We start from the raw sequence: 25,077 nt of genomic DNA, 5'->3' as shown, positions 1-25,077 counted from the left end.
AGCTACAGTCCTACCTTCTACAGAAAGCCTTTACCAATCCCTCTCAATTCTAATGTCTTCTCTCTGTTAATTATTTCCTATTTATCCTCTCCATAGCTTGTTTGTATATATTTGTTTGCTTGTTGTTTCCTGCATTAGATAGTGAGCTCCTCGAGGGCAGGAACTGTTTTGCTTTTGTATCCTCCAACTTAGCACAAGTGCCTGGTATTGAGTAAGTGTTTAATAAATGCTTATTGACTCTTGCTTGATTGTGGGCCCTCAGGAAGGTCATTTTACATTCTGAGCTTCAGTTTCCTCATCTATATATAAAAGAGTACCTCCTTTCTTGCTTCATTGGATTATTAAAAGGATTCAATTATAACACATTAAAAAGCAATTGAATTGTCATTTAAAGGGATTATTCTGTTCACTAAGTGTAATAAGGAAGATAGTATAAATATTATTATTTCCATTTTAAAGTAGTAGAAACAAAAGTTCAGAGAGGTGGTAACTTAAAGTCACACAACTAATAAGGAGTGGCAATAGAACTAGGCAGGTCTTAGTAGACTCTGGAGGTCTAATTCATGATTCATGAGTGTTAGGATTAAAATTCTCTGGAGACTGTATATTGATTTATAATTTGTTAGATAGTGAAAGCAGTTTGGAGAGTGTAAAGGTATATAATCACATGGCCAGTTGCCTAGCTAATCTCAGTTTGCCATTCACCTTGTGTCTCTGTTCACTAGCAAAGAAACCAAGCTGTTTCCTTGATCCCTAACTTATAACTGTGGTGACATCACTCCTTCTGGGTCTCCCTGGTTAGACAGACTTCATCCCAGACCTGTTCAGAGACCAGTCTTTGGATGCCAGGAATCCACATGGGACCAGGATGCCAGGAAGCTACTAGGCCTCTGGTGTCTTCCTATAATACATATGCATCTCCAGTCAAAGAGTGAGGCTGAGACCCAAATGGTATTTCAAAACCTTCCTTTTTAAAAAGAAAGAGGATACAAATTTATATTAAATTGACATAAGAGGGAATCTGGACTAGATGACTTCTAAGGTCTTTTCTAACTGCGAGTTCATTACTTTTCACAGGTTTGAGTTTTTATTAGTAGTAGTATACACTTTTTTAAAAGGTTTTTTGTTTTTCCATCATGTACATGTTGACCTGGGGCACCTGAAAGCTGTTTTAAGTCTCTTGCTTTTCACATTGGTGCTTTGGCACTGGGTTGGTCTCATTTTTTAAAGTAATGGAAGTAAAGACAAGGCAAGAGGCACCTGTCACTGTGGAGAATTGGTTCTCATTTTAATATATACTTGACTATTAAATGAAGTCAAAACTTTTTAGTCTAATAGTTAAGGCCCTTTCCTACCTGGTGCCACATTTCCTCCTACCTTGTCTCAAGTTACCCTCTCATAGCTAGTCTTTACCCTAGCCAAGCCAGAGAACTGAATGGGCATTCCCTCAATTTTCACTTCTTTGCCACCACAAAAAGAGCTACTATAAATATATTTGTACATTTAAGTCCTTTTCCTTTTTTTTTAAAACCCTTACCTTCTGTCTTTGAGTCAATACTGTGTATTGGCTCCAAGGCAGAAGAGTAGTAAGGGCTAGGCAATGGGGGTTCAGTGATTTGCCCAGGATCGCACAGTTGGGAAGTGTCTGAGGTCAGATTTGAACCCAGGACCTCCTGTCTCTAGGCCTGACTCTCAATCCACTGAGCTACCCAGCTCCCCTCCCCCCCCTTTTCCTTTTTTAAAAAACTCTTTGGGATATAGATCTAGTAGTGATATTGCTGGGTCAGAACAGCTTTATAGCCCTTTTGGGGCATAGTTCTAAATTGTTCTCTAGAATCTAGATCAGTTCACAACTCTACCAACAGTACTTTAGTGTCCCAATTTGCTCACATTCCCTCCAATATTTGTCATTTTCCTTTTCTGTTGTATTAGCTAATCTGATAGGTCTGAATTACTTTAGAGGTGTTTCCATTTTCATTTCTCAGCTCATTAGTGATTTAGAGCATTTTTTCATATGATTATACATAGCTCTGATATCTTCGCTGAAAACTGCCTTATTCATATTCTTTGACCATTTATCTATTGGGGAATAACTTATATTCTTATACACTTGACTCAGTTCTCTACATATTTGAGAAATGACACCTTTATCAGAGCAACTTGCTGTAAAACTTGTGTATTTAAAATTTGTGTATTTCCCTCCATCTAATAGTTTTTGGGAGTTATAAGTATTATCTTCTCATATAGAAATATGAATAGTTTGACCTTATTGAAGCCCTTATGATGTCTCCTTCTTGTTTACTTTTTTATGTTTCTCTTGAATCTTATATTTGATAGTCAGATTTTCTCTTCAGCTCTGGTCTTTTTTTTTGTTTTGTTTTGGGGGAAAATTTTACTTAATTAGTTAATTTAGAATATTTTTCCATGGTTAAAAAATTCATATTCTGAGATAATGGACACAAAGACTTGTACAAAAATATTCATAGCTGCGCTCTTTGTGGTGGCCCAAAACTGGAAAACGAGGGGATGCCCATCAATTGGGGAATGGCTGAACAAACTGTGGTATATGTTGGTGATGGAATACTATTGTGCTCAAAGGAATAATAAAGTGGAGAAGTTCCATGGAGACTGGAACAACCTCCAGGAAGTGATGCAGAGCGAGAGGAGCAGAACCAGGAGAACATTGTACACAGAGACTAATACACTGTGGTATAATCGAACGTAATGGACTTCTCCATTAGTGGCGGTGTAATGTCCCTGAACAACTTTCAGGGATCCAGGAGAAAAAAAACACCATTCATAAGCAAAGGATAAACTATGGGAGTGGAAACACCGAGAAAAAGCAACTGCCTGAATACAGAGGTTGAGGGGACATGACAGAGGATAGACTTTAAATGAATACTCTAATGCAAATACTATCAACAAAGCAATGGGTTCAAATCAAGAAAACATCTAATGCCCAGTGGACTTACGCGTCGGCTATGGGGGGTGGGGGGGAGGAAAAGAAAATGATCTATGTCTTTAACGAATAATGCTTGGAAATGATCAAATAAAATATATTTTAAAAAAAAATTCATATTCTTTCCCTCTCCTCCCCTCTGGGATTTGGCTGTAATATTCCTGGAAGTTTTCATTTTGTATTCTTTTAGGAAGTGATTGGTGGATTCTTTCAATTTTTATTCTACCCTTTGGTTCTAGGATATCAGGACAGTTTTCCTGGATATTTTTTTGAAATGTGGTGTCTAGGCTCTTCAGGTATTCTAATAACTTGTAAATTATCTCTTCTTTTTTTATTTAAATTTTTAAAAATTTTTTTAAAATTTTATTTAATTGATTAATTTAGAGCATTTTTCCAGGATTACAAAAATCATGTTTTTTCCCTCCCCTCCCTCCACCCCCCTCCCATATCAGATGCACAATTCCACTGGATTTTACATGTGTCTTTGGTCAAGACCTATTTCCATATTATTGATATTTGTACTAGGGTGATCATTTAGGGTTTATAACATCAATCATATCCCCACTGACACATATGATCAAGCTATTGTTTTTCTTCTGTGTTTCTACTCTCACAGATTTTCCTCTGAATGTAGATAGTGTTCTTTCTCATAAGTCCTTCAGAAATGTCCTGGATCACTGCATTGCTGCTAGTAGAGAAGTCCATTACCTTCGATTGTACCACAGTGTATCAGTCTCTGTGTACAATGTTCTCCTGGTTCTGCTCCCTTCACTCTGCATCAATTCCTGGAGGTCATGCCAGTTCATATGGAATTCCTCCAGTTCATTGTTTCTTTGAGCACAATAGTATTATATCACCAACAGATACCACAGTTTGTTCAGTCATTCCCCAATTGAAGGGCATCCTCTCCTTTTCCAGTTTTTTGCCACCACAAAGAGCACAGCTATGAATATTCTTGTACAAGTCTTTTCCCTTATTATCTCTTTGGGGTACAAAACCAGCTGGATGAAAGGGCAGGCAGTCTTTTAGCACCCTTTGGGCATAGTTCCAAATTGCATTCCAGGATGGCTGGATCAATTCACAATTCCACCAGCAATGTATTAATGTCCCAATTTTGCCACATCCCCTCCAACATTTATTATTTTCCTTTGCTGTCATGTTAGCCAATCTGCTAGGTGTGAGGTGATACCTCAGAGTTGTTTTGTTTTGCATTTCTCTGATTATTAGAGATTTAGAACACTTTTTCATGTATTTATTAATAGTTTTGATTTCTTTATCTGAAAATTACCTTTTCATGTCCCTTGCACATTTGTCAATTGGGGAATGGCTTGATTTTTTGAACTATTGATTTCAGCTCCAGTATTTTTATCAGGAATACTTGAAAGTCCTCTATTTCTTTGTGAAAACTTAATATTAATCTGTACCCCTTTTTGGTCCCCAAAACAACCTCTTAATTTTAAAGCAAAGAAAAGTTTTATCTTAAGACGGAGGTTACAAACTGACTTCTCTCCCTTGCTGAGGCAGGTATGGAGACAAATTCTTTATCTACTTTGACTTTAGTGGTCAAGTAATTAAATGAACTAGGCTGACCCTTGTGGAGAAAAGAGTACATGTGCTGTATGGTCATTCTAAACACCTCATGATTATTCCTAGCATCAGGAAGACGTATCTCTTGCCCTGATTGAGGTCTTGAGTCCTCCAATCAGAAATGCTCAGGAAAGGGATATCATGAAGAGCATAAATTGACAGAGAGGACAGAAAATTAGTTTCTTTTCCTGAAATGACAGATTTAGGAGGGCAATCTATAGCTCTAGGTTGGCTCACCTGGTTCAAGGAGGAGCTCATTGGTCACATGTGGTTCATGCTTCTCTCTTTCTTTTTCTGGCCCATTTTTTCTATTTAATGAATAAAAATACTAAAATTAATATATAGTCTTCAGAGAATTTTAATTGTAGCATCTTTGAATGTCTTATTTTTTTCCCCTGAAGAATTATACTTAGTTTTGCTGGGTATGTGATTTTTGGTTATAGACTACTCCTTTGCCTTCCAGAATATCATATTCCAGGCCCAGCCATCTGACCTTTTAATGTAGTATCTGCTAAATTTTGTATTATCCTGACTGTAGCTCAGCTCCACAATATTTGAATAGTTTATTCCTAGTTATTTGCTGTTATTTTCTTCTTGATCTGGGAATTCTGGGATTTGGCTGTAATATTCCTGGAAGTTTTCATTTTGTGTTCTTTAAGGAAGTGATTGGTAGATTCTTTCCATTTTTATTTTACCCATTGCTTCTAGGATATCAGGACAGTTTTCCTGGATATTTTCTTGAAATATGTTGTCTAGGCTCTTCAGGTATTCTAATAACTTATAAATTATTTCTTCTTGATCTCTTTATTTTCCAGGTTAGTTGCTTTTCCAATAAGATTTTATATTTCCTTTTATTTTTTCATTCTTTTTATTTTATTTCTTTGTGCTATGAATTTGTAAGATGTTATTTTCCTTAGTGAACTTCTAAACTTCTTTTTCCATTTGGCCAATTCTACTCCTAAGGAGTTTTTTCCTTCAGTTAATTTTTATTCCATCTTTTTTGATGTGGCCATTCTGATTTTTAAGAAGTTCGTCACTTCAATGAATTTTTGTACCACTTTGACCATTTGGCCTATTCTGTTTCTTAAGGTGTTCTTTTTCTTCAGGTTGTGTTTGTGTGTGTGTGTGTGTGTGTGTGTGTGTGTGTGTGTGTGTGTGCGCCTATTTATTAAGCTGTTGATTCTTTTTTTCATGTTTTTCTTGCATCACTCTCATTTCTTTTCTTGATTTTTCCTTTCTTATTTGATTTTAAAAATTATTTCTGAGCTCTTCTAGTAACTCTTTGGGCCTGAGGTCAATTCACTTTTTTTTCTTCTTCTTCTTCCTTTTTTTTTTGGTGAGGCTTTGGTTAGAGTTGTTTTGTTGTCTTCTTCTGAGTTTGTGTTTTGATCTTCCTTGACACCATAATAGCTGTCTGTGGTTAGCTTCTTTTTTTTTCCTTTTTTTCCCTTTCTTGATTGATGTTTATGTTAAAGTTGAGTTTTGCTCCTGGGGTGGAGGAGCCACTCTCCTAAGCTTTAGTTTTTTTGTGGTATTGTTTTCAGATAAAATTCTGGGGGTCTGTAAGTTTTATGTTCTTCCAAGATGGAATGATTTAAGGAGACATATGTTTACTACTTTCCTGGCCTGTGTTTTGGTCTGTAAGTGATCATGAAGAGTCTTTTCTCCCTTTGAACTGTGACCAGGGTCCCTGTTTTCCTATAACTGCACAATATAGAGTGCTAATGCTTTTCCTTGCTCTGGGATTGCCACCCAGAAGCACATTTGGTCAATGTAACAAAGCCCTGTTCCCAGGGCCAGCAAATGGACCCTTGTAATCTTCTGACTAGTTACTTGACTCCTTCATTATCTTTAAGTATTTTGGAAGCCACTGCTGCTAATTCAGTTGTCCCATGAGGCCTGTTGCTGGCTTGTTGGGTTGTGGTCTATAAGACTGATCTTTCCTGCTTACTTTCCAAGTTCCTTCGCTAGAAAATGGTTTCATCTGGTCATTTTATTGGTTCTGCCACCCCAAAATTTGTTTTGAATTTTAAAGTTGTTTACAGGGGAATTTGGGAGAGCTCAGGTGAGCTTCTGGCTTTACTTTGCCATCTTGGCTCTACCCCCTTCCTTTTTACTATTTAAAGGCATCTCTGCTGTGATAGAAAGAATACTGACTGGCTATGGAGTCAAAAGTTCTCAGTTTGATGAATGGCTCTTCTCTTTAGTGTGCTCATAGTAAGTATTTACTGAATATATGTTATAATATCTCTATAACTTTGGAAAAATTCATCTGAGCACAATTTTTATATCTATAAAATAGATATTCAGAATGGGGACACAGGGCAATTGTAAGGATCAAATAAGGAGATGGATATTAAGGACTTTGTAGATGATAAAGCATTACTGAGTTTTTACTATTATTATTTGTAAAAGAGATGCATTTCATGAGCACAGATATTATGTTTTATCTAACCTTTATATCTTCCCCAGGGCCCAGCATGGGGCACTGAGCATGGTAAAAGCTGAATAAGTGTTTATTCAGTTTGATTAATCAAATATTTATTAAGGTCTTATTATATGTAGGATATTGTGCCAGGTACTGTGGTTACAAAGATAAAAATGAAATAATTCCTGCCATCAAAGAACTTCTCTTCTTCTGGGAGTGTAGGAGATGGATGCAGATAAATATAAGCCAATTTGAGGAGCTGGAAAAAACTAACAAAGATGACAGAGAAGATCAGTCTGTCAGCAAGCATTAATAAATACCTCTTATATGCCAGGACTTTGCTGGGGCCACAAAAGAATGAGCTAAACAAAGTCTACTTACAGGGAGCTTGTTTTTTAACATAGGACATAACAAGTAACTATGTAAATATATGCTGAATAAATACAAAGGATTTAGATACAAGACAACTTGGCAAGGAGTGCACTAGCAGTTGGGAGAATCAGAAAGCCTACATATAGTAGAAGATGTTGCTTAAACTGGGTCTTGAAGGAAAAGAGGGATTCTTTGAGGTGGATGTAGGGAAAGAATGCATCCCAGATATTGTAGGCAGCCAGTGTAATGGTTTGGAGTTGGATTTTTGTATATATGTATATGTATATGAGAAATACAAATTGAGAAATTTGAAAAGGAAAAAAAAAGAAGAAGGAAATAATGACAAATTTGGCTGGATTATATTCAATGAGGCTGAAAAGACAGGTTGGGGCCAGATTGTTAAAGGGCTAACAGAAGAGTTTATATTTGATCCAAGAGACAGTAAAGCATCCTTGCAGTTTACTATGACTAAGGAGGATCACTTCAGCAGCAGGGTGGGAGGGTGGACTAGAATGGGAAGAGACCCGAGGCAGAGACACCAAATATGAGGACATGGAAGTAAACTAGTGGGGGGTGATGAGGGTCCAAACTAAGGTGGTAGCTGTATGAGTAGAGAGGAGGGGTCCAATGTAAGAGATGTCATGGAGGGAGAAATCTGAAGATTTGGCAAGAGATTGGAAACATGGGGTGAAGGAGAATGGAGAGTCAAGGATAACACTGAAATTATGAACTTGGAAGACTAGAAGGATGGTGGTGCTTTTGACAAAAATAGGGAAATTTGGAAGAGGGATAGGTTTGGGTATAGAGAGGAGATAATGAAGTCAGTTTTGGACATGATGTGTTTTAGCTGTCTCCAAGATATCCAGTTTTGAAATGTCCAAGAAATAATTGCTAATGTGGTACTGAATCTATGAGAAAGGCAGGAGAAGAACCAGAACAATGGTAGTATTAATGTCACAAAAACCTAGAGAGAAAAAGAGTATACAGGAGAAGGGGGTTAATTAAGTGTCAAGAGCAGAGATAAATTGAGAAATATGAGGGCTGAGAAAAGACCATCAGTTTTGAAAATTAAGAGAACATTAAGTACCTTTAAAGAGAATGGTTTCAGTTGAGAGATTAAATTAGAAACTAGAAGATACAGGTTTGAAGAGGGAATGAGGAGAGGAAGTAAAGACAACAAATACAGTCAAGTTTTTTGGGTGTTTTGTTGAAAAATGGAAGAAAAATATAGGATATTGAGTGGAATGAGAGAAAGAGAGGGATGGAGGAGAGAGGGGCATAGGAAGGGACAGAAATGGAGGAAAGGGAGAGGGAGGGAGAATTGGAAGGACAGGAAGTAAGGAGAAGGGAAAGAGAGAAAGGATAAGAAGGAAGAGGTGGAGATATCAAAAGATTTTGAGATGAAGAAAATGAGAGAAGAGGAAGAGGGTGCTCATATTGAATGGCTTCTGGTTTTTCAGTGAAGAGATGAAGTCTTCAACTGAAAGAAAGGAGAGCAAAGGAGATATGGAAGACTTCAGGAAAGAAAGTTTTTGTATTATACAAATTCATCAGAGGTGAATTTGTGTTAAATGAATTAATTTTCAGGAAGTTGCTCTCACTCTTAAAAATTAGTAATTTGCTCTAAGAGCCTAAAGGGAGAAAAGAACCCCAAAGGCTCAGACCAGGGACTCAGGGGCCTTTAGGTAGGAGGAGAAATAACGACCAGAGAGATTAGAATCTTTGGGGTCAGAAGGGATGCAGAGCTGATAACTACTGCCAGCCAAGTTTATTGAATAGGGGAAGAGGTTTATAAAGGAAAAAAACACAGGAAAGAAGGAGTGGGGAGAGTATGAATAAATGTGGAGTTAAGAGGGTACAAAAACATATTCTTTCTCAAGACTGTTTTTCTGGCCATCTGTGCCACTTCCCAAGATATTTAGTCTACTGAGATGGGGGAGATATTCACATTCCAATCTTTGTCCTTAGACCTAGATTATTATTTACAAAGTTTGGACCTTTGCCTAAATTCTTAGGCCCCAAACTTGGATTGTCTCTGTCAGTAATTCAGCTTAGCATTAACAGTATTGTCAGGGGCAGCTGGGTGGCTCAGTGTAAACCTTAAAATTTGACTGCTGACTTGAGTTTTCATTAAGGAATTACATAGCTGAATTCCTTGGCGACCTTAAATTAATATATATCAGTCTTTTAAAGTGATTTCCTTGTCACATCAGTGAATTGAGAGACAAGCCTAGAGACAGGAGATCTTAAGTTCAAATTCAACTTTAGACACTTCCTAGCTGTGTGACCCTGGGCAAGTCTGCCTTGGAACCCATACACAGTATTGATTCTAAGACAGAAGGTAAGGGTTTAAAAAAAGACAAAACAGTATTGTCAGACAAATGTTTAGCAAATATCTACCCTAACATCTAGAAGTTAGCTGCATATAGAAGCACATATGCAACATTGATTTGGAAAACTCTTCTCTTTTTTTATATAGAGGCCACATTACTATAATGTGTGTATGTATTTACAGGCATCTTATTATAGAAAACTTCATTCCTTTGGAAGAGAAAGGCAAAATCATGAATAGATCCTTTTTTGATGAGGAGGAAGATCATTGGAAATTGCATCCCATAACCCGACTGGAGTAAGTTACCTGTATCATTTCATAGGAAGTGATCTGGGAGGTCTCTGAATTGGAACTTGGTTAGATGAAATCAAATAAGAACAAAGTCTGCCTCGTTTCACTCCTGGTTAAAATATATTTCTATCATAAGTATCACAAAACCATAATATTCATAGAGAAGTTTCATAGAAAGACAAAGCTGTACAGGGTCTTAGGAATTAGCCCAACCCCCTTATTTTACAGATGAAGAAACTAAGGCCCAGACTGGGGAAGTGATTTGCTGAAGGTATTCATACCAAAGGCTGGCATCCATGTCTCCTTCCAAGTCCTCTTTCCTTGACTTGCTGTTAAATCATCAAGCAATTCTGCCTCCATTTAGTGCTTAACAGTTAATAAAACATTGTCCTTTCAAATAGCATTATGAGGTAGGTAGTCTAAATTTAATTATCCCCATTTTATAAATGAGGTAAATGAAGTTTGGTGGTGTTAAGAAACTTGCCTGAGGTACATAGATGAAGTAGGGGAACCAAGAAATTGCTCATGTTCTGGTTCCATTTGTAGTAGGTATAAAAATCTGCCCAAGAGCTACTTACTTCAGAACAACAATCTGGAGGAGGCACAGATATTTAAATAGATTTCATCATGATTTCTAAGTTTCTGGTCCACTTCCAGGATGTGACCGATTTCTTTCCCACCAGTAATCAGCAGATGATGAAGCGACCTGTTTCAGCTGTGGGTTATAAGAGGCCACTTAGCCAACACGCGAGGATGTCCATGATGATTCGTCCAGAGGCCCGATATAGGGTAGGAACTGTTGTTTTTTTTTCTCTTCCCAGAGAGGAGTTTGATTCTCTAGAGATCTGCAGGTGCTATCCTGTAAACTCAGAGCAAAAGAAACAGCTCCAATCAGAACAGAGATAGCTTTTGTAGAGCCAGAGTTGGATGCAATCTTACAGACCATATAGTCTATTTTCTTTCTTTTTGAAAAACAAAAACAAAAAACAAAATGATTAATTTTAAACGTTCTTTTTTTTTTTAATTTTGAGTACAAATCATCTGGGCCATTTTTGGGAAAGGGCTTGCTCATGGTTTTACAATGAGTTAGTTTTTAAGGCAGTACTAACACCATAGTCTTTTGACACCCAATCCAGTGCTTTTTATATTCCTTGCTAATCTCTGCCCTAATGGACCTACATTATAAACCTACTGTAGTGTCGGGGCCTCTTTCCTGCTGCCATTACCACTTGTGAAGAAAAGACCCCAGTTTAGAAGTAGATAGCATCCACAACCATATCCAGTTTCCTTCCTACTTGGGGTGATTTCCTTATTCTAGCTAATCTGACATATTATCTGTGGCTATGTGTTTCCAGGCAGAGAATATTGTATTACTAGAATTGGATATGCCTAGCCGGACTACCAGAGACTATGAAGGTCCCGCTATTGCTCCTAAAGTCCAAGCTGCTTTGGAGGCTGCTCTACAAGATGAAGATGAAATACAAGTGGATGCCTCATCCTTTGAGAGCACATCAAATAAGAAATCCAAGGCTAGGTAAGTGATATTTATTGGACTGAATCTCTGGTATCTTCAACAAGGAGAAACAAAGACAACATGAAAAAATATACCTATAACCATAGTTATATATCATGTCACCAAATAACAGCTCCCATTTTTATAGCCTTTACACTTTACAAAATGCTTTTTTTGTAAGAATACTATGAATTAGGGGCAGCTGGGTGGCACGGTGGATAGAACACCAGGCTTGGAGTCAGGAAGTCCTGGATTCATATCTGGTCTCAGACAGTTCCTAGCTTTGTGGCTCCAGGCAAGTCACTTAACTCTGTTTGCTAGCCCTTACTGCTTTTCTGTTTGAATTGTCACTAAGACAGAAAATAAGCATTTAAAAACTTATTAAGTAGTTTGTGGAAGTCTATTGTAATGGAAAGAGCCCAGGTTTGGAGGCAGGGACCTGCATTTGAATCTCTCCCCTGCTATTTCTTATCTGTGTGATCCTGGGTACTTTACCAATTAACTTCTTTGGGCTTTCATTTCCTCATCTATAAAATAAGGGAATTGAAGTAGACTAGAAAGTATCTAAGGTTCCTTTAGGCCTTAATTCTATGGTCCTATTTTACAAAGAAGGAAATTTGAGACAGTTCCGGTCAGGATGGCGGCTTAGAAGCAGCAAAAGTTCAAACCTCTGAAAACCCTTCCTTACCGATCACAAACTGAATGCTCCTAGGGGACTAAAATTCAAACTTAACAACAGGACAGAGCTGGGGAATCCTCTTTCTGGACACAAATCAAAAGGTACACTCCCCAAAAGCTGGAAACCTAGAACACTCGGGTCTAAGGGGAAAGCAGAAGGAAGGTCCCAGGACCCCTCCCCCCAACCCAGAGCGCTGAGCCCCCAGCAGCAACGGGAACCTCAGGGCCGGCAAAGGTTCTGTTCTGAAGGGTGCGCCTTGAAAGCAACCTGGGCCAGGCTCGGGGCGTCCAACACTGAAGGCAGGGAAGCAGCCGGAGAGAGACAGTGGTGGTGGTGGGGAAGCCTGTAGCCCCGTGGCTGAGTCCTTCCATTGGAGTCTCATTGGAGGTTTTTGCCTCAGGGCACATCCAGACCAACCCAGTTGAACATAATCCCATCAGGAGCCCTCAGAGCTCAGGGAGGCCAGGACCCCTTCCCCCCTAGAGTGCAGGGCCTCCCAAAAGGACAGGAACCTTGGGGCGGGCAAAGGCACTGGGGTACCTTGCGGACAGTGCTGTGCCAGGCTCAGAGCGTGGAAGTAAGGCAGCGGAGAAGCAGCTGGAGAGAACTGAGAGCAGTAACACTCGAAACGCTGGTAGGCATGGGAGGGCAGACCCTGGGTTTCCTTGGGAAGACAGCGCAGCTTCGGAGAACGGACAATTTGCCTGGGGCTAAAGCCTCCGATCATCACAAGCATACACTGAGAGCCAGCCCACCTCACTCAGATTTCTGACTAGAAAGGGGAGGAAAAACCATAGAGAGGGCAAACAGTGCAGAAGTGCAATAGCCTCCAAACACCAAGAAAAGCAAGAAGAAGGGGGTGACTTTAGACACATTTTGTGGAGTAAAAATTCAAAAAACAGAGGAGATAGAGGAAACACAAACAAATGCTCCAAAACCTTCCATAAGAAATGGAAATTCTCCACAAGCTCTTGAAGAATTTAAATTGGAAGTTATCAAAAAGATGGAAACCTTCTGTCAGGAAAAATGGGAAACAATGCAAAAGGAACTCAGCAATCTGAGGGACCAAAATATGCAAATGCAGAAACAGCTTGAAGCCTCAAAAAACAGGTCAGACGAAACTGAAAAGGAAAACCAGTCTTTAAAGGTCAGAAGCAGGCAACTGGAAGACAATGATCTTGCAAAAGAGCAAGAATTAATAAAGCAAAGTCAAAAGACTAAAGAATTAGAAGATAACATAAAATATCTCACTGACAAGGTGACAGATCTGGAAAACAGAGGAAGGGGAGACAATCTGAGAAACATTGGTCTACCAGAAAAGCCAGAAATAAACAGTAATCTTGATATCATAATACATGATATTATCAAAGAAAACTGCCCAGAGATTCTAGAACCTGGGGACAAAATATGCATTGAAAGAGTTCACAGAACACCCTCTACACTAAATCCCCAAAAGACAACTCCCAGGAATGTAATCGCCAAATTCCAAAGCTTCCAAGCAAAAGAAAAAAATCTTACAAGAAGCCAGAAAAAGACAATTTAGATATAAAGTAACACCAATCAGGGTCACACAGGACCTACCAATTTCCACTCTGAATGACTGTAAGGCATGGAACATGATATTCCAAAAAGCAAGAGAGCTGGGTCTTCAACCAAGAATCAGCTATCCATCAAAACTGACTATATACTTCCAGGGGAAAGTATGGGAATTCAACAAAATACAAGATTTCCATGTGTTTGTAAAGAAAAGACCAGAGCTCTGTGGAAAGTTTGATATCCAAACACAAAGAGCAAGAGAAACATGAAAAGGTAAATATGAAGGAAAGGGAAAAGGAGAAAAATGTTATCTTTTTCTTTTATTCAAACTCTCTTCTATAAGGACTACATTTATATCAAATTATATATATTAATATGTGGGGAAAATGTAATGTGCAACTCTCAAAAATTGTATGCATCATTAGAGTAGTAAGAAGAATCTTGGGGCATCAAGACGATATGGAGAAAGCAGGGTGATAGAAAGAAAAAGAGACAGGGGAATCATTGATGGTACTAAGATATACTCCAAGAAACAGAAAAAAAAACTAAATAGAATAATCTTTCTCACACAAAGATACACATGGGAAGGGGAGGGGAAGAATTCTCCTATAAGAAGGAGAGGAAGAGAGTTTTTACTTAAATCTTACTCTCAGTGAAATCAACCCTGAGAGGGAAGAGCATCTAGATCCATTGGGATCTTGAATTTTATCTAATCCAACAGGGTAAGGGAGAAGGGAAAACCAAGAGGGGATATGGTGGGAGGGAACACAAAAAGGGAGGGAAAGAGGGGGGGAGGGGAAGGGAACAAAAAGGGAGGGGCTAGAAAGGGAAACATATCAAGGGAGGGGACTAGGGGGAGTGAATTAAAGTAAATCACTGGTTTAAAAGGTTATAGCTAAAGAAGAAAGGTCAGAATTAGGGGAGGATATCAAAATGCCAGGGAATCCACAAGTGACAATCATAACTTTGAACGTGAATGGGATGAACTCACCCATAAAATGTAGACGAATAGCAGAATGGATTAGAATCCAAAACCCTACCTACCATATGTTGTCTTCAAGAAACACATATGAGGCGGGTTGATACTCACAAGGTTAGAACTAAAGGATGGAGTAAGACCTTTTGGGCCTCAACTGATAGAAAGAAGGCAGGAGTTGCAATCATGATATCTGACAAAGCCAAAGCAAAAATAGACCTGATTAAAAGGGATAGGGAAGGTAACTATATCTTGTTAAAATGGACTATAGACAATGAGGAAATATCACTAATCAACATGTATGAACCAAATGGCATAGCACCCAAATTTCTAATGTAGAAACTAGGAGAATTGAAGGAGGAAATAGACAGTAAAACCATATTAATGGGAGATCTGAACCAACCACTATCAAATTTAGATAAATCAAATAAAAAAATAAATAAGAAAGAGGTAAAAGAGGTGAATGAAATCTTAGAAAAATTAGAGTTAATAGACATATGGAGAAAAATAAATAGGGACAAAAAGGAATACACCTTCTTCTCAGCACCAAGTGGCACATTCACAAAGATTGACCATATACTAGGTCACAGAAACATGGCATACAAATGCAGAAAAGCAGAAATAATAAATGCAGCCTTTTCAGATCATAAGGCAATAAAAATAATGATCAGTAAGGGTACATGGAGAGCCAAATAAAAAATTAATTGGAAATTAAATAATATGATACTCCAAAACTGGTTAGTTAGAGAACAAATCATAGAAACAACTAATAATTTCATGGAGGAAAATGACAATGGTGAGACATCCTTTCAAACCTTATGGGATGCAGCCAAAGCAGTACTCAGAGGAAAATTCATATCCATGAGTGCTTATATTAACAAATTAGGGAGGGCAGAGATCAGTGAATTGGAAATGCAAATAAAAAAACTTGAAAGTGAACAAATTAAATACCCCCAGAAGAAAACCAAACTAGAGATCCTAAAAACTAAGGGAGAAATTAATAAAATCAAAAGTGATAGAACTATTGATTTAATAAATAAGACAAGAAGCTGGTACTTTGAAAAAACAGACAAAATAGACAAAGTACTGGTCAGTCTAATTAAAAAAAGGAAAGAAGAAAAGCAAATTAACAGCATCAAAGATGAAAAGGGGGAACTCACTTCCACTGAAGAGGAAATTAAGGCAATCATTAAAAACTACTTTGCTCAATTATACAGCAATAAATATACAAATCTAGGCAATATGGATGAATATTTATAAAAATATAAATTACCTATACTAACAGAAGAAGAAATAGAATTCTTAAATAATCCCATATCAGAAAAAGAAATCCAACAGGCCATCAAAGAACTTCCTAAGAAAAAATCCCCAGGGCCTGATGGATTCACAAGTGAATTCTATCAAATATTCAACGAACAGCTAATCCCAATACTATACAAACTATTTGACATAATAAGCAAAGAGGGAGTTCTACCAAATTCCTTTTATGACACAAACATGGTACTGATTCCAAAGCCAGGCAGGTCAAAAACAGAGAAAGAAAACTATAGACCAATCTCCCTAATGAACATAGATGCAAAAATCCTAAATAGGATACTAGCAAAAAGACTCCAGCAAGTGATCAGGAGGGTCATTCACTATGATCAAGTAGGATTTATACCAGGAATTCAGGGCTGGTTCAACATTAGGAAAACCATCCACATAATTTACCATATCAACAAGCAAACCAACAAAAATCACATGATTATTTCAATAGACGCAGAAAAAGCCTTTGATAAAATACAACACCCATTCCTATTGAAAACACTAGAAAGCATAGGAATAGAAGGGTCTTTCCTAATAATAATAAACAGTATATATCTAAAAGCATCAGCAAATATCTGCAATGGGGATAAACTAGATGCATTCCCAATAAGATCAGGAGTAAAACAAGGATGCCCATTATTACCTTTATTATTTAACATTGTACTAGAAACACTAGCAGTAGCAATTAGAGAAGAAAAAGAAATTGAAGGCATTTAAAATAGGCAAGGAGGAGACCAAGTTATCAGTCTTTGTGGATGATATGATGGTCTACTTAAAGAATCCTAGAGAATCAACAAAAAGGCTAATCAAAATAATTAACAACTTTAGCAAAGTTGCAGAATACAAAATAAACCCACATAAGTCATCAGCATTCCTATATATTTCCAACACATCTCAGTAGCAAGAATTAGAAAGAGAAATCCCATTCAAATTCACCTTTGACAAAATAAAATACTTAGGAATCTATCTCCTGAGACAAACAGGAAGTATATGAACACAACTACAAAACACTCTCCACACAATTAAAACTAGACTTCAGCAATTGGAAAAACATTAACTGCTCATAGGTAGGACAAGCCAACATAATAAAAATGAACATCCTACCCAAACTGATCTATCTATTTAATGCCATACCCATTGAACTTCCAAAAAATCTTTTTACTGAATTAGAAAAAAAAATAACAAAGTTCATTTGGAAGGACAAAGGATCAAGGCTATCCAGGGAAATAATGAAAAAAAAATACAAAGAAAGGGGGCCTTGCAGTCCCAGATCTCAAACTATACTATAAAGCAGTGGTCATCAAAATAATTTGGTACTGGCTAAGAGACAGAAAGGAGGATCAGTGGAATACACTTGGGGTAAATGACCTCAGCAAGACAGTCTATGACAAACCCAAAGATTCCAGCTTTTGGGACAAAAATCCACTATTTGATAAAAACTGCTGGGAAAATTGGAAGACAGTGTGGGAGAGATTAGGTCTGGATCAACACCTCACACCCTACACCAAGATAAACTCAGAATGGGTGAATGACCTGAATATAAAGAAGGAAACTATAAGTAAATTAGGTGAACACAGAATAATATACATGTCAGATCTTTGAGAAGGGAAAGACTTTAAAACCAAGCAAGACATAGAAAGAGTCACAAAATGTAAAACAAATAATTTTGATTACATCAAATTAAAAAGGTTTTGTACAAACAAAACCAATGTAACCAAAATTAGAAGGGAAGCAACAAATTAGGAAATAATCTTCATAACAAAAACCTCTGACAAAGGTCTAATTACTCAAATTTATAAAGAGCTAAAGCAATTGTACAAAAAAAACCAAGCCATTCTCCAATTGATAAATGGGCAAGGGACATGAACAGGCAGTTCTCAGATAAAGAAATCAAAACTATTAATAAGCACATGAAAAAGTGTTCTAAATCTCTTATAATCAGAGAGATGCAAATCAAAACAACTCTGAGGTATCACCTCACACCTAGCAGATTGGCTAATATAACTGCTATGGAAAGTAATGAATGTTGGAGGGGATGTTGTAAAGTGGGGACATTAATTCATTGCTGGTGGAGTTGTGAATTGATCCAACCATTCTGGAGGGCAATTTGGAACTATGCCCAAAGGGCGATAAAAGACTGTCTGCCCTTTGATCCAGCCATAGCACTGCTGGGTTTGTACCCCAAAGAGATAATAAGGAAAAAGACTTGTACAAGAATATTCATAGCTGCACTCTTTGTGGTGGCAAAAAACTGTAAAATGAGGAGATGCCCTTCAATTGGGGAATGGCTGAACAAATTGTGGTATATGTTGGTGATGGAATACTACTGTGCTCAAAGGAATAATAAAGTGGAGGAATTCTATGGAGACTGGAACAACCTCTAGGAAGTGATGCAGAGTGAAAGGAGCAGAACCAGGAAAACATTATACACAGAGACTGATACACTGTGGTATAAATGAACATAGTGGACTTCTCCATTAGTGGCAATGCAATGTCCCTGAACAATCTGCAAGGATCTAGGAGAAAAAACACTATCCACAAGCAGAGGACAAACTGTGGGAGTAAAAACACCGAGGAAAAGCAACTGCTTGACTACAGGGGTTGAGGGGATAAGACTGAGGAGAGACTCTAAATGAACACTCTAATGCAAATACCAACAACATGGAAATGGGTTTGAATCATGGACACGAGTGATACTCAGTGGAATTGCGTGTCGGCTATGGGAGGGGTGGTGGGAGGGGGGGGAGGAAAAGAAAATGATCTCGTTTTTCTAATGAATAATGTTTGAAAATGACCAAATAAAATAATGTTTAAAAGGAAAAAAAAATAAATCCCAAGCCTGAGGATGTCAGAGCAACTATCAGATGCAAAGCAATCCCATGGTTGTTATGATTTAAAAAAAAAAAAAGAGTTGAACACAGTCAATGCACTACTAAAAAAAAGAAGGAAATTTGAGTCTCAGGTTAAGGGACTAGTTCTGGTCACACAGCTAAAAGGTTTTGGAGCAGAGAAATTAACCCAGGTGTTCTGACTCTTAAGCCCAATGCTGCAAGAATTTATATCTTCCATGTCAAGTTGAAGCAGTTTATAGTGTGATACAAAATTCATCTACTTCATATCCTTTGGGCAGCTAATTGGAAAAGTGAGTTGAAAACTTTAATGACTTAGAGGTTGTGCAAGAATGATGAAGTTGATGATTGTAATTGACATGATATACAAAGGAGAAAGGTTTAATTTGTATTGAGGAGAGCTTGGAACATGAATATGAAAATGTACTGGATCTTTTTTTTTTTTCAGGCCCAAAAGTGGAAGGAAGTCAGGATCCTCCTCGTCTTCTTCTGGAACTCCTGCATCTCAGCTTTATCCACAATCCCGGGGGCTGGTTCCAAAATAAAACCAGTGACTCCTCTCAAGGTGTGAGCAGCAGCTGCCAACCTTCTGAGAGAAGAAACCAGCAAAAACCTGCAGAAAGGCCTTCTGACCACACCAAGAACCCCTTCTCTTAGGGAATCATGAAAACCTCTTTGCTAAATAATTGACTTGTATCTAAATGTGCTGGTCCTGGGGTTCTGAAACATGGAAGAAGAGATTTATAATTAGGCATTCAGCCCTTTGGGAGAAATTATTTTAGTTAGTAATCAGAAATGCATGGGTTACAGTAAAGTATGTTAGTGGCAATGAGGTGTTCCTTTTTCCTTCAATTTCAATGTTTGTTGCACTGAGCTCCCTTGCTGTTGGGCAGATGGGACAGAGTTGAGAGTTATGGGAGCTGGATCAGCTCTCCAGAGCTGTAGGGCCAAATGACAGGGAAGTTGACAAGAAAAGACTTAAAATGTGATTTGACACATTCTCTGTTTAGAGAAATCCAAGGAACTTCATTGGAGTTGAAATTCTAGATAAGTAGGAACAGAGATCTTCCCCAATCTCCATTAAGAAATATTTGCTTCCCTTCAGAGCTACTGGATGAGGGGGTCGTATCCTATGTATTTCTACTCCTGAAGGATATGACAATGGAAGCAATAGAAATTGATGCCCTTTACCTATTTTGTAGGATTAGGGAAATAGCTTCTTTAGACCTCAGTTATGACCACCTGTCAAAATTGACAAACTTGAAAGTTTCAATAGCATCCCCTTTTTCATTCAGTATCTTGTTGCCACACACAGCCAGTCCTTCTCTAAGTCTGGGCCTCCCTTTTAAGGAAGACTACCTTGCTTTGCCTTTGCTAAGAGTGGTGGAATTAGAGATTAAAGGATAAAATCAGTACAACCTTGAGCTCAACTGAAGACTGACGAAAACAGTTTACTGAGATAAGTGCTGGGGTTTTGTGCCTCCTTCTCTTCTATAAAGGAACAGATTCATTAACCCTATAGGAGAATGGAACCAGGCTGACTCAGAGTAGTAGGAATAAGACTTCATTCTGAGGTAACTTGAGATACACTAGCCTAGGGTAAAAGAACTGTGCCGCCCAGTGATCTTTCCATAATTGTTTGGGGGCAATAGCAGATTGCCATCATAGAGCAGGATTGCAGGCTTACTCCTAAGGCCAGGCCTGGGTTAAAGGTAAATGAACTGCTGAGCATGCCTGCCTGTGCTCAGAAGAGTACCTGTTACATATACAAGTTTGATTTTAAGTTTTAGTTTGTTGTACATTGAAATTTGGAGCTATATTTTATTTTGGTTGTCATATGAATGTTACTTGTTCCCTCCACTCAAAAAGTCCAAGCTTGTATGTGTGCTTGTGTGTATGCGTGTGTGTGCGTATGTGTGCACGTGTGCACACATGCACAGCTCTATGTATATATGTGAGGATTTGCCCATTTCTAGAAATACACTAATGTATGACTGTTGCTCTTGTCTTTATGAAATGCTCACTAAGTAACTTTGTTCAGGCTGGAAAAACTCCACAGTGTAGGTATCTGACTCCATAAGCAGGGGGAACAGTAGTCTGGGTCAGCTGTGCTGAGGTACCTTGCTGGCAATGGTGCCTCAACAAAATAGCTGCTCAGGTGGACCTCGGGTTATGTTCTAACTCTGCTGCTCAGTTCCCAGTGCATGTTTCTGGATCAGAACCACAAGACTGTCTTTGCCTATCTATGGAAAAGGGAGGAACCATGTGCAATGTCTGTCATTCTGAAAAACAGAGACCTGTATACCATCTCCCTTTTCCTTTGCAGAAATCATTATTCCTTGACCAAGAGCTCTTTCTTTCATCAGCTTCAGTAGCATAATTGAGTTATGCCTTCCTGCCTCTTTTCTGGGGATTAAACAATTTTCCCGCTTTCAAAAGAGGATTTTACTGTTTAAATAGAAACCAAATGATGAGGTTGTTATACAGCCTGAGATGGTTATAGCTATATGTCTGTTTCTTCTATCATATTTCCCTTGAGCTTGTCAGAATGCTTGAGCTGAACATATCCTTTCTGACAGGAATATTATGTGAATTGGAAACTGCAGGTCAAATTGTACTTTAGTTTGTATTTTATCCTGAAGTGGCCAACATGACCAAGAGCTGGTGAGTGAGACCCAGAACTCTGACAAATACGTGAAAAACAGCCCAGATGCAGAAAATAGAGTTGATATAGGATTGCCTTGAACTCCATTTAACCAATGTGGAAGTGGGGAAATGATATAAAAGAAAACTTGTTTGGCAGGTGAACATTATACTTTTAAGGCAGCCTCCCTCTGGTGCTTTTCTTCTCTCAAAAATAACCACAGAAATATTGGGATAAAGTAAGTAAACAGTAGACTGTCTTAGAGGATGCTGGTATGCTGAAGGGCTTTGTTCTGAATTAGACCAAAATGCATAAGGTTCCATAAGACATTCCTAACACATGGGTGGGTCACTCTGCCTGCCTGCCTGCTTGCCTGCCAGGAATACATATTATATTATGAATCATCCAGATTGTCTTCTAGCCAGAGAAGTCTAGAAATGAGTCCACCAAGCTCAAGAAAACTCTCCACTGAGTAGGTAGAAGTTTGAGCTGTTCATGCATCCACAATCACATTTATCAGAATGATTTTATAATCTTCCACTTTTTGCTACGGTCTATCTCTGGTTTCATTTTTAAAACTACATGTTAAGACATCCTGGATGCATAGCCCAAGTTCACAAATCAAGGAATGAAGCACTTTCATAAGAATCCTTCAATCTAATTGGATTATTTGCCATTTAAATGCCTGCATGCTGCTTGAATTTCATCAGTCATCCCTCCACTATCAATTGAACTAGAGTGTCATACAGACCAAGCTTTAGGTTCTTGTCACTTTCTTTTCTAACTCTTACTGAATGTAGATTTGTTGCCAAGTTTCTGAGAAGTGTCGATTCTTTGTTAACTCGGGAAACCCTTCCTGCCCCAGGATTCTATTTGTGAAGATTAGGCTTGCCCAAAACAGTGACTCCTGACTTTTCAACATTTGGGACTGAGGAAACCCCCCACCAAAATGTGGTTATTACAACTTCTAAAAATCCTAAACCAATGTTTGGAACTGAACAGAAATGATTGGACCTGACTCTTTTGCACTCTGGAAGGGCTGGCAGCTGGTACTGTCTTAGGAATAGCAGCCCTTCTCTCTCCTCCTAGCCCAGTCCAGGATATCTCATGGATCTAGAAAGAGATGCTGTCAAGGTTGCTTTTGTATAGAAGAACTGTCTTGGGGAAATCTTACATCTCCTTGGAGTTAATACTGATCTTAAATCTTCTCTTTGACTACCTTTAGACAAAGAACATGTCAATAGTTAGAGCTTTAGGTTTTACAGCTGATATTTATTTGTATCACTTCTTTCTTTGTCTAGGAATGTAAAAGTGATTCTAAACTGAGATGTGTAATAAAATCATTCAGATTTATTATACCTACAAAAATGTGTCCTCATAAATTACACTTTTGGAAACAGTTTTTATTTTATTCTTCATGTTGTCAATTCTGCTGAAATCAAAGGAGTTTCTTTTTTCATAATGAAAGGCAGGCAGTAGAAGCATTCAATTGTTTTGAGCTAGCATAGTGGTACTGAAATAGAGAATATTATAGAGGATATGTGAGATCATAGAATTTGGAGTAGAGGAAATTTGAGAGATCATCTTATCCAAACTTTTGTTTTACATATGAAGAAATTGAGTCCCAGAGAGATTAAGTATAAAGGTAAACCTAATTTTATATAAATAGGAAAGCATCACTGCTGGAATTTGAACCCATTCTAAATTCATTGTTTTTTCCACTATAACTTGCTGATTCACTATATTCTCAATTTTATAGATGAGGAAATTGATGATAAAAATAGAATAACAGTTGGAGTTGGAAGGGACCTTCTTCAACTGAATCATTTCCTATAACCCGTTCCTCTGTTCCACCTCTTTTACTCACAGAGATGGACATGTTCTTGATCTGTTATTCAAAAGTATTCCACTTCTATGTTCATGGCCTCTGAAACTCCTTGATCCATATTATTTCATATTCTGTTTTGCCTTTTGTCTTACTACCTTTAACCATGTTCTGCATCTCATTATAACCTCCAACTTTCCACTCATCAGTTTTCCCAGGCCATCACCCTGCACTGGCATCACACTCCTCTTTTCTCTATCTTAACCCAGCTTTAGAGAACCAGTTCAACTTTATGCCATTCTCTGTGCTCAGGTCTCTTGCCCCATTATCCTATCACTAATCATGCCTTGCCAAGCCCCACTATACTCCCACTATCTATTGCTTTAATGACTAGAGTTGGAGAAAATCATGAAACTATGCTCCCTAGATCTGCTTCAAATTGATGTTTCAAAACTCAACTAGGATCTCAGCCCAGCAGTCTTTTTACACCTCTCTAATCAATTCACCATCCTCACCACAGCAGCTTTTCCAAACTTTTTTTCACTTCAAACTTCCTATGGAACCCTGTCCCTCCTCTCCCTCAACTGAGAAACTCCTCATGGAAAAAATTTTTTTAAATTTAGGTTATTTACCAAGACCTTCCTCTTCTCCCTTCTTCGTCATATCACTGAGATGTGTTCTGACCCTTATCTCCTTTCCCTGTCTCCCCTAAAGAGGTGGTCTTGATTGCCAAGACAAACACTTTTACATGCATCCTTGATCTCGTCCCATCTGTAACAGATTGATCTTTGGATCATCCCTACTCTTACTAATCTTCGATTTCTCCTTGACTGCCAGCTGCTTCTGTGTTACACGCACACACACATACACCTAGACACATGGGCCTCATCCTTAAAAACCTCTCATTTCATTCAGTCATGCCTGTTAACTATTATATCTCTTCTCTGGATGAATGGAAGTTGTCTCAGACACCTCAAACTCAGCATATCCAAAACAAAGCTAATCATCTTTCCATCTGAACCCTTCCTTCTTCTGAACTTGCTATTTTTGTTAAAGGTACTACCATGCACTTTAAGTCCTTTCTCAAACATCTGGAGGGTGGAACTAATGTGGCAGCTTAGTAGTGTAAAAACTATATTAAGCTCCAGTCTTTAATTTCCATAGAGTTTATTAATATTTCCTTCAATAAGAGAAGACAGATATAGAGAAAAGTCTATTTCTAACTAGCCATGTGAGTGCTTCTCCACATGGCTCTCTCAGCCACCTTCCTTTCACTGTGTGCCCGAGTGAATAGAGAGAACCCACTTCTTGGAACCCCCTCTTTTATATCTTTTCCTTTATCCTGATCCTAACCTGATCCTTTCCAGGTCATGTGCCTATGTCACTGTCCTGTGACCCACACTGGAGCACAGGGATGCAGGTCAGACCCATATATGTGTGATCTTGGGGGGGGGGTTCCCCACTTTGATTCTTTGGGAGACCAGCATGTTAAATCTCTTTCAGGTTTTTTAGGAGATTAACATGTCAGGTCTCCCCAATAAATCATTCCACATATGTAGCTTATACCTCTAAAGCTTCTCTTATTAGAAGTGTATAAAATATTGCATTTTACAAAGAGACAATTACATCAATTTGGGAATAAGAGGGAAAGAAAAGAAAAAAGAAAGAAAACAAAAATGATGGATAGACACACTGACAAAAAAGATAATTGGAGGCATTCCCCTTTGGCATAAGAATTTAACAATCAGAATACATGATTTGTTCAACCCCCTTTGGTTCAG

At 38.1% G+C, this 25,077-nt stretch overlaps 1 protein-coding gene across 4 annotated transcripts in view; it reads left to right on the top strand.

The window, feature by feature from the left end:
- Positions 1-22,839, top strand: part of KIF3B (kinesin family member 3B) — a 61,513-nt gene extending 38,674 nt beyond the window's left edge. For 2 of the 4 annotated variants that reach the window (XM_056811956.1, XM_003339575.4), the window contains exons 6-9: positions 9,862-9,975; positions 10,653-10,758; positions 11,325-11,503; positions 19,276-22,839. In XM_056811956.1, the coding sequence (XP_056667934.1) occupies positions 9,862-9,975; positions 10,653-10,758; positions 11,325-11,503; positions 19,276-19,372 (496 nt within the window). In that variant the 3' untranslated portion in view covers positions 19,373-22,839. Of the gene's footprint in view, positions 1-9,825; positions 9,976-10,652; positions 10,759-11,324; positions 11,504-19,275 lie in introns of all 4 variants that reach the window. The other 2 variants (XM_056811954.1, XM_056811955.1) reach the window with 1 other exon arrangement.
- The last annotated feature ends 2,238 nt before the right edge of the window (positions 22,840-25,077 follow it).

This window comes from Monodelphis domestica, chromosome 1 (genome assembly GCF_027887165.1).
Source record: "Monodelphis domestica isolate mMonDom1 chromosome 1, mMonDom1.pri, whole genome shotgun sequence".
Taxonomy (NCBI): Eukaryota; Metazoa; Chordata; class Mammalia; order Didelphimorphia; family Didelphidae; genus Monodelphis; species Monodelphis domestica.
Note: the sequence above shows the minus strand (reverse complement) of the source record. Positions and strands in the feature narration are given on the sequence as shown.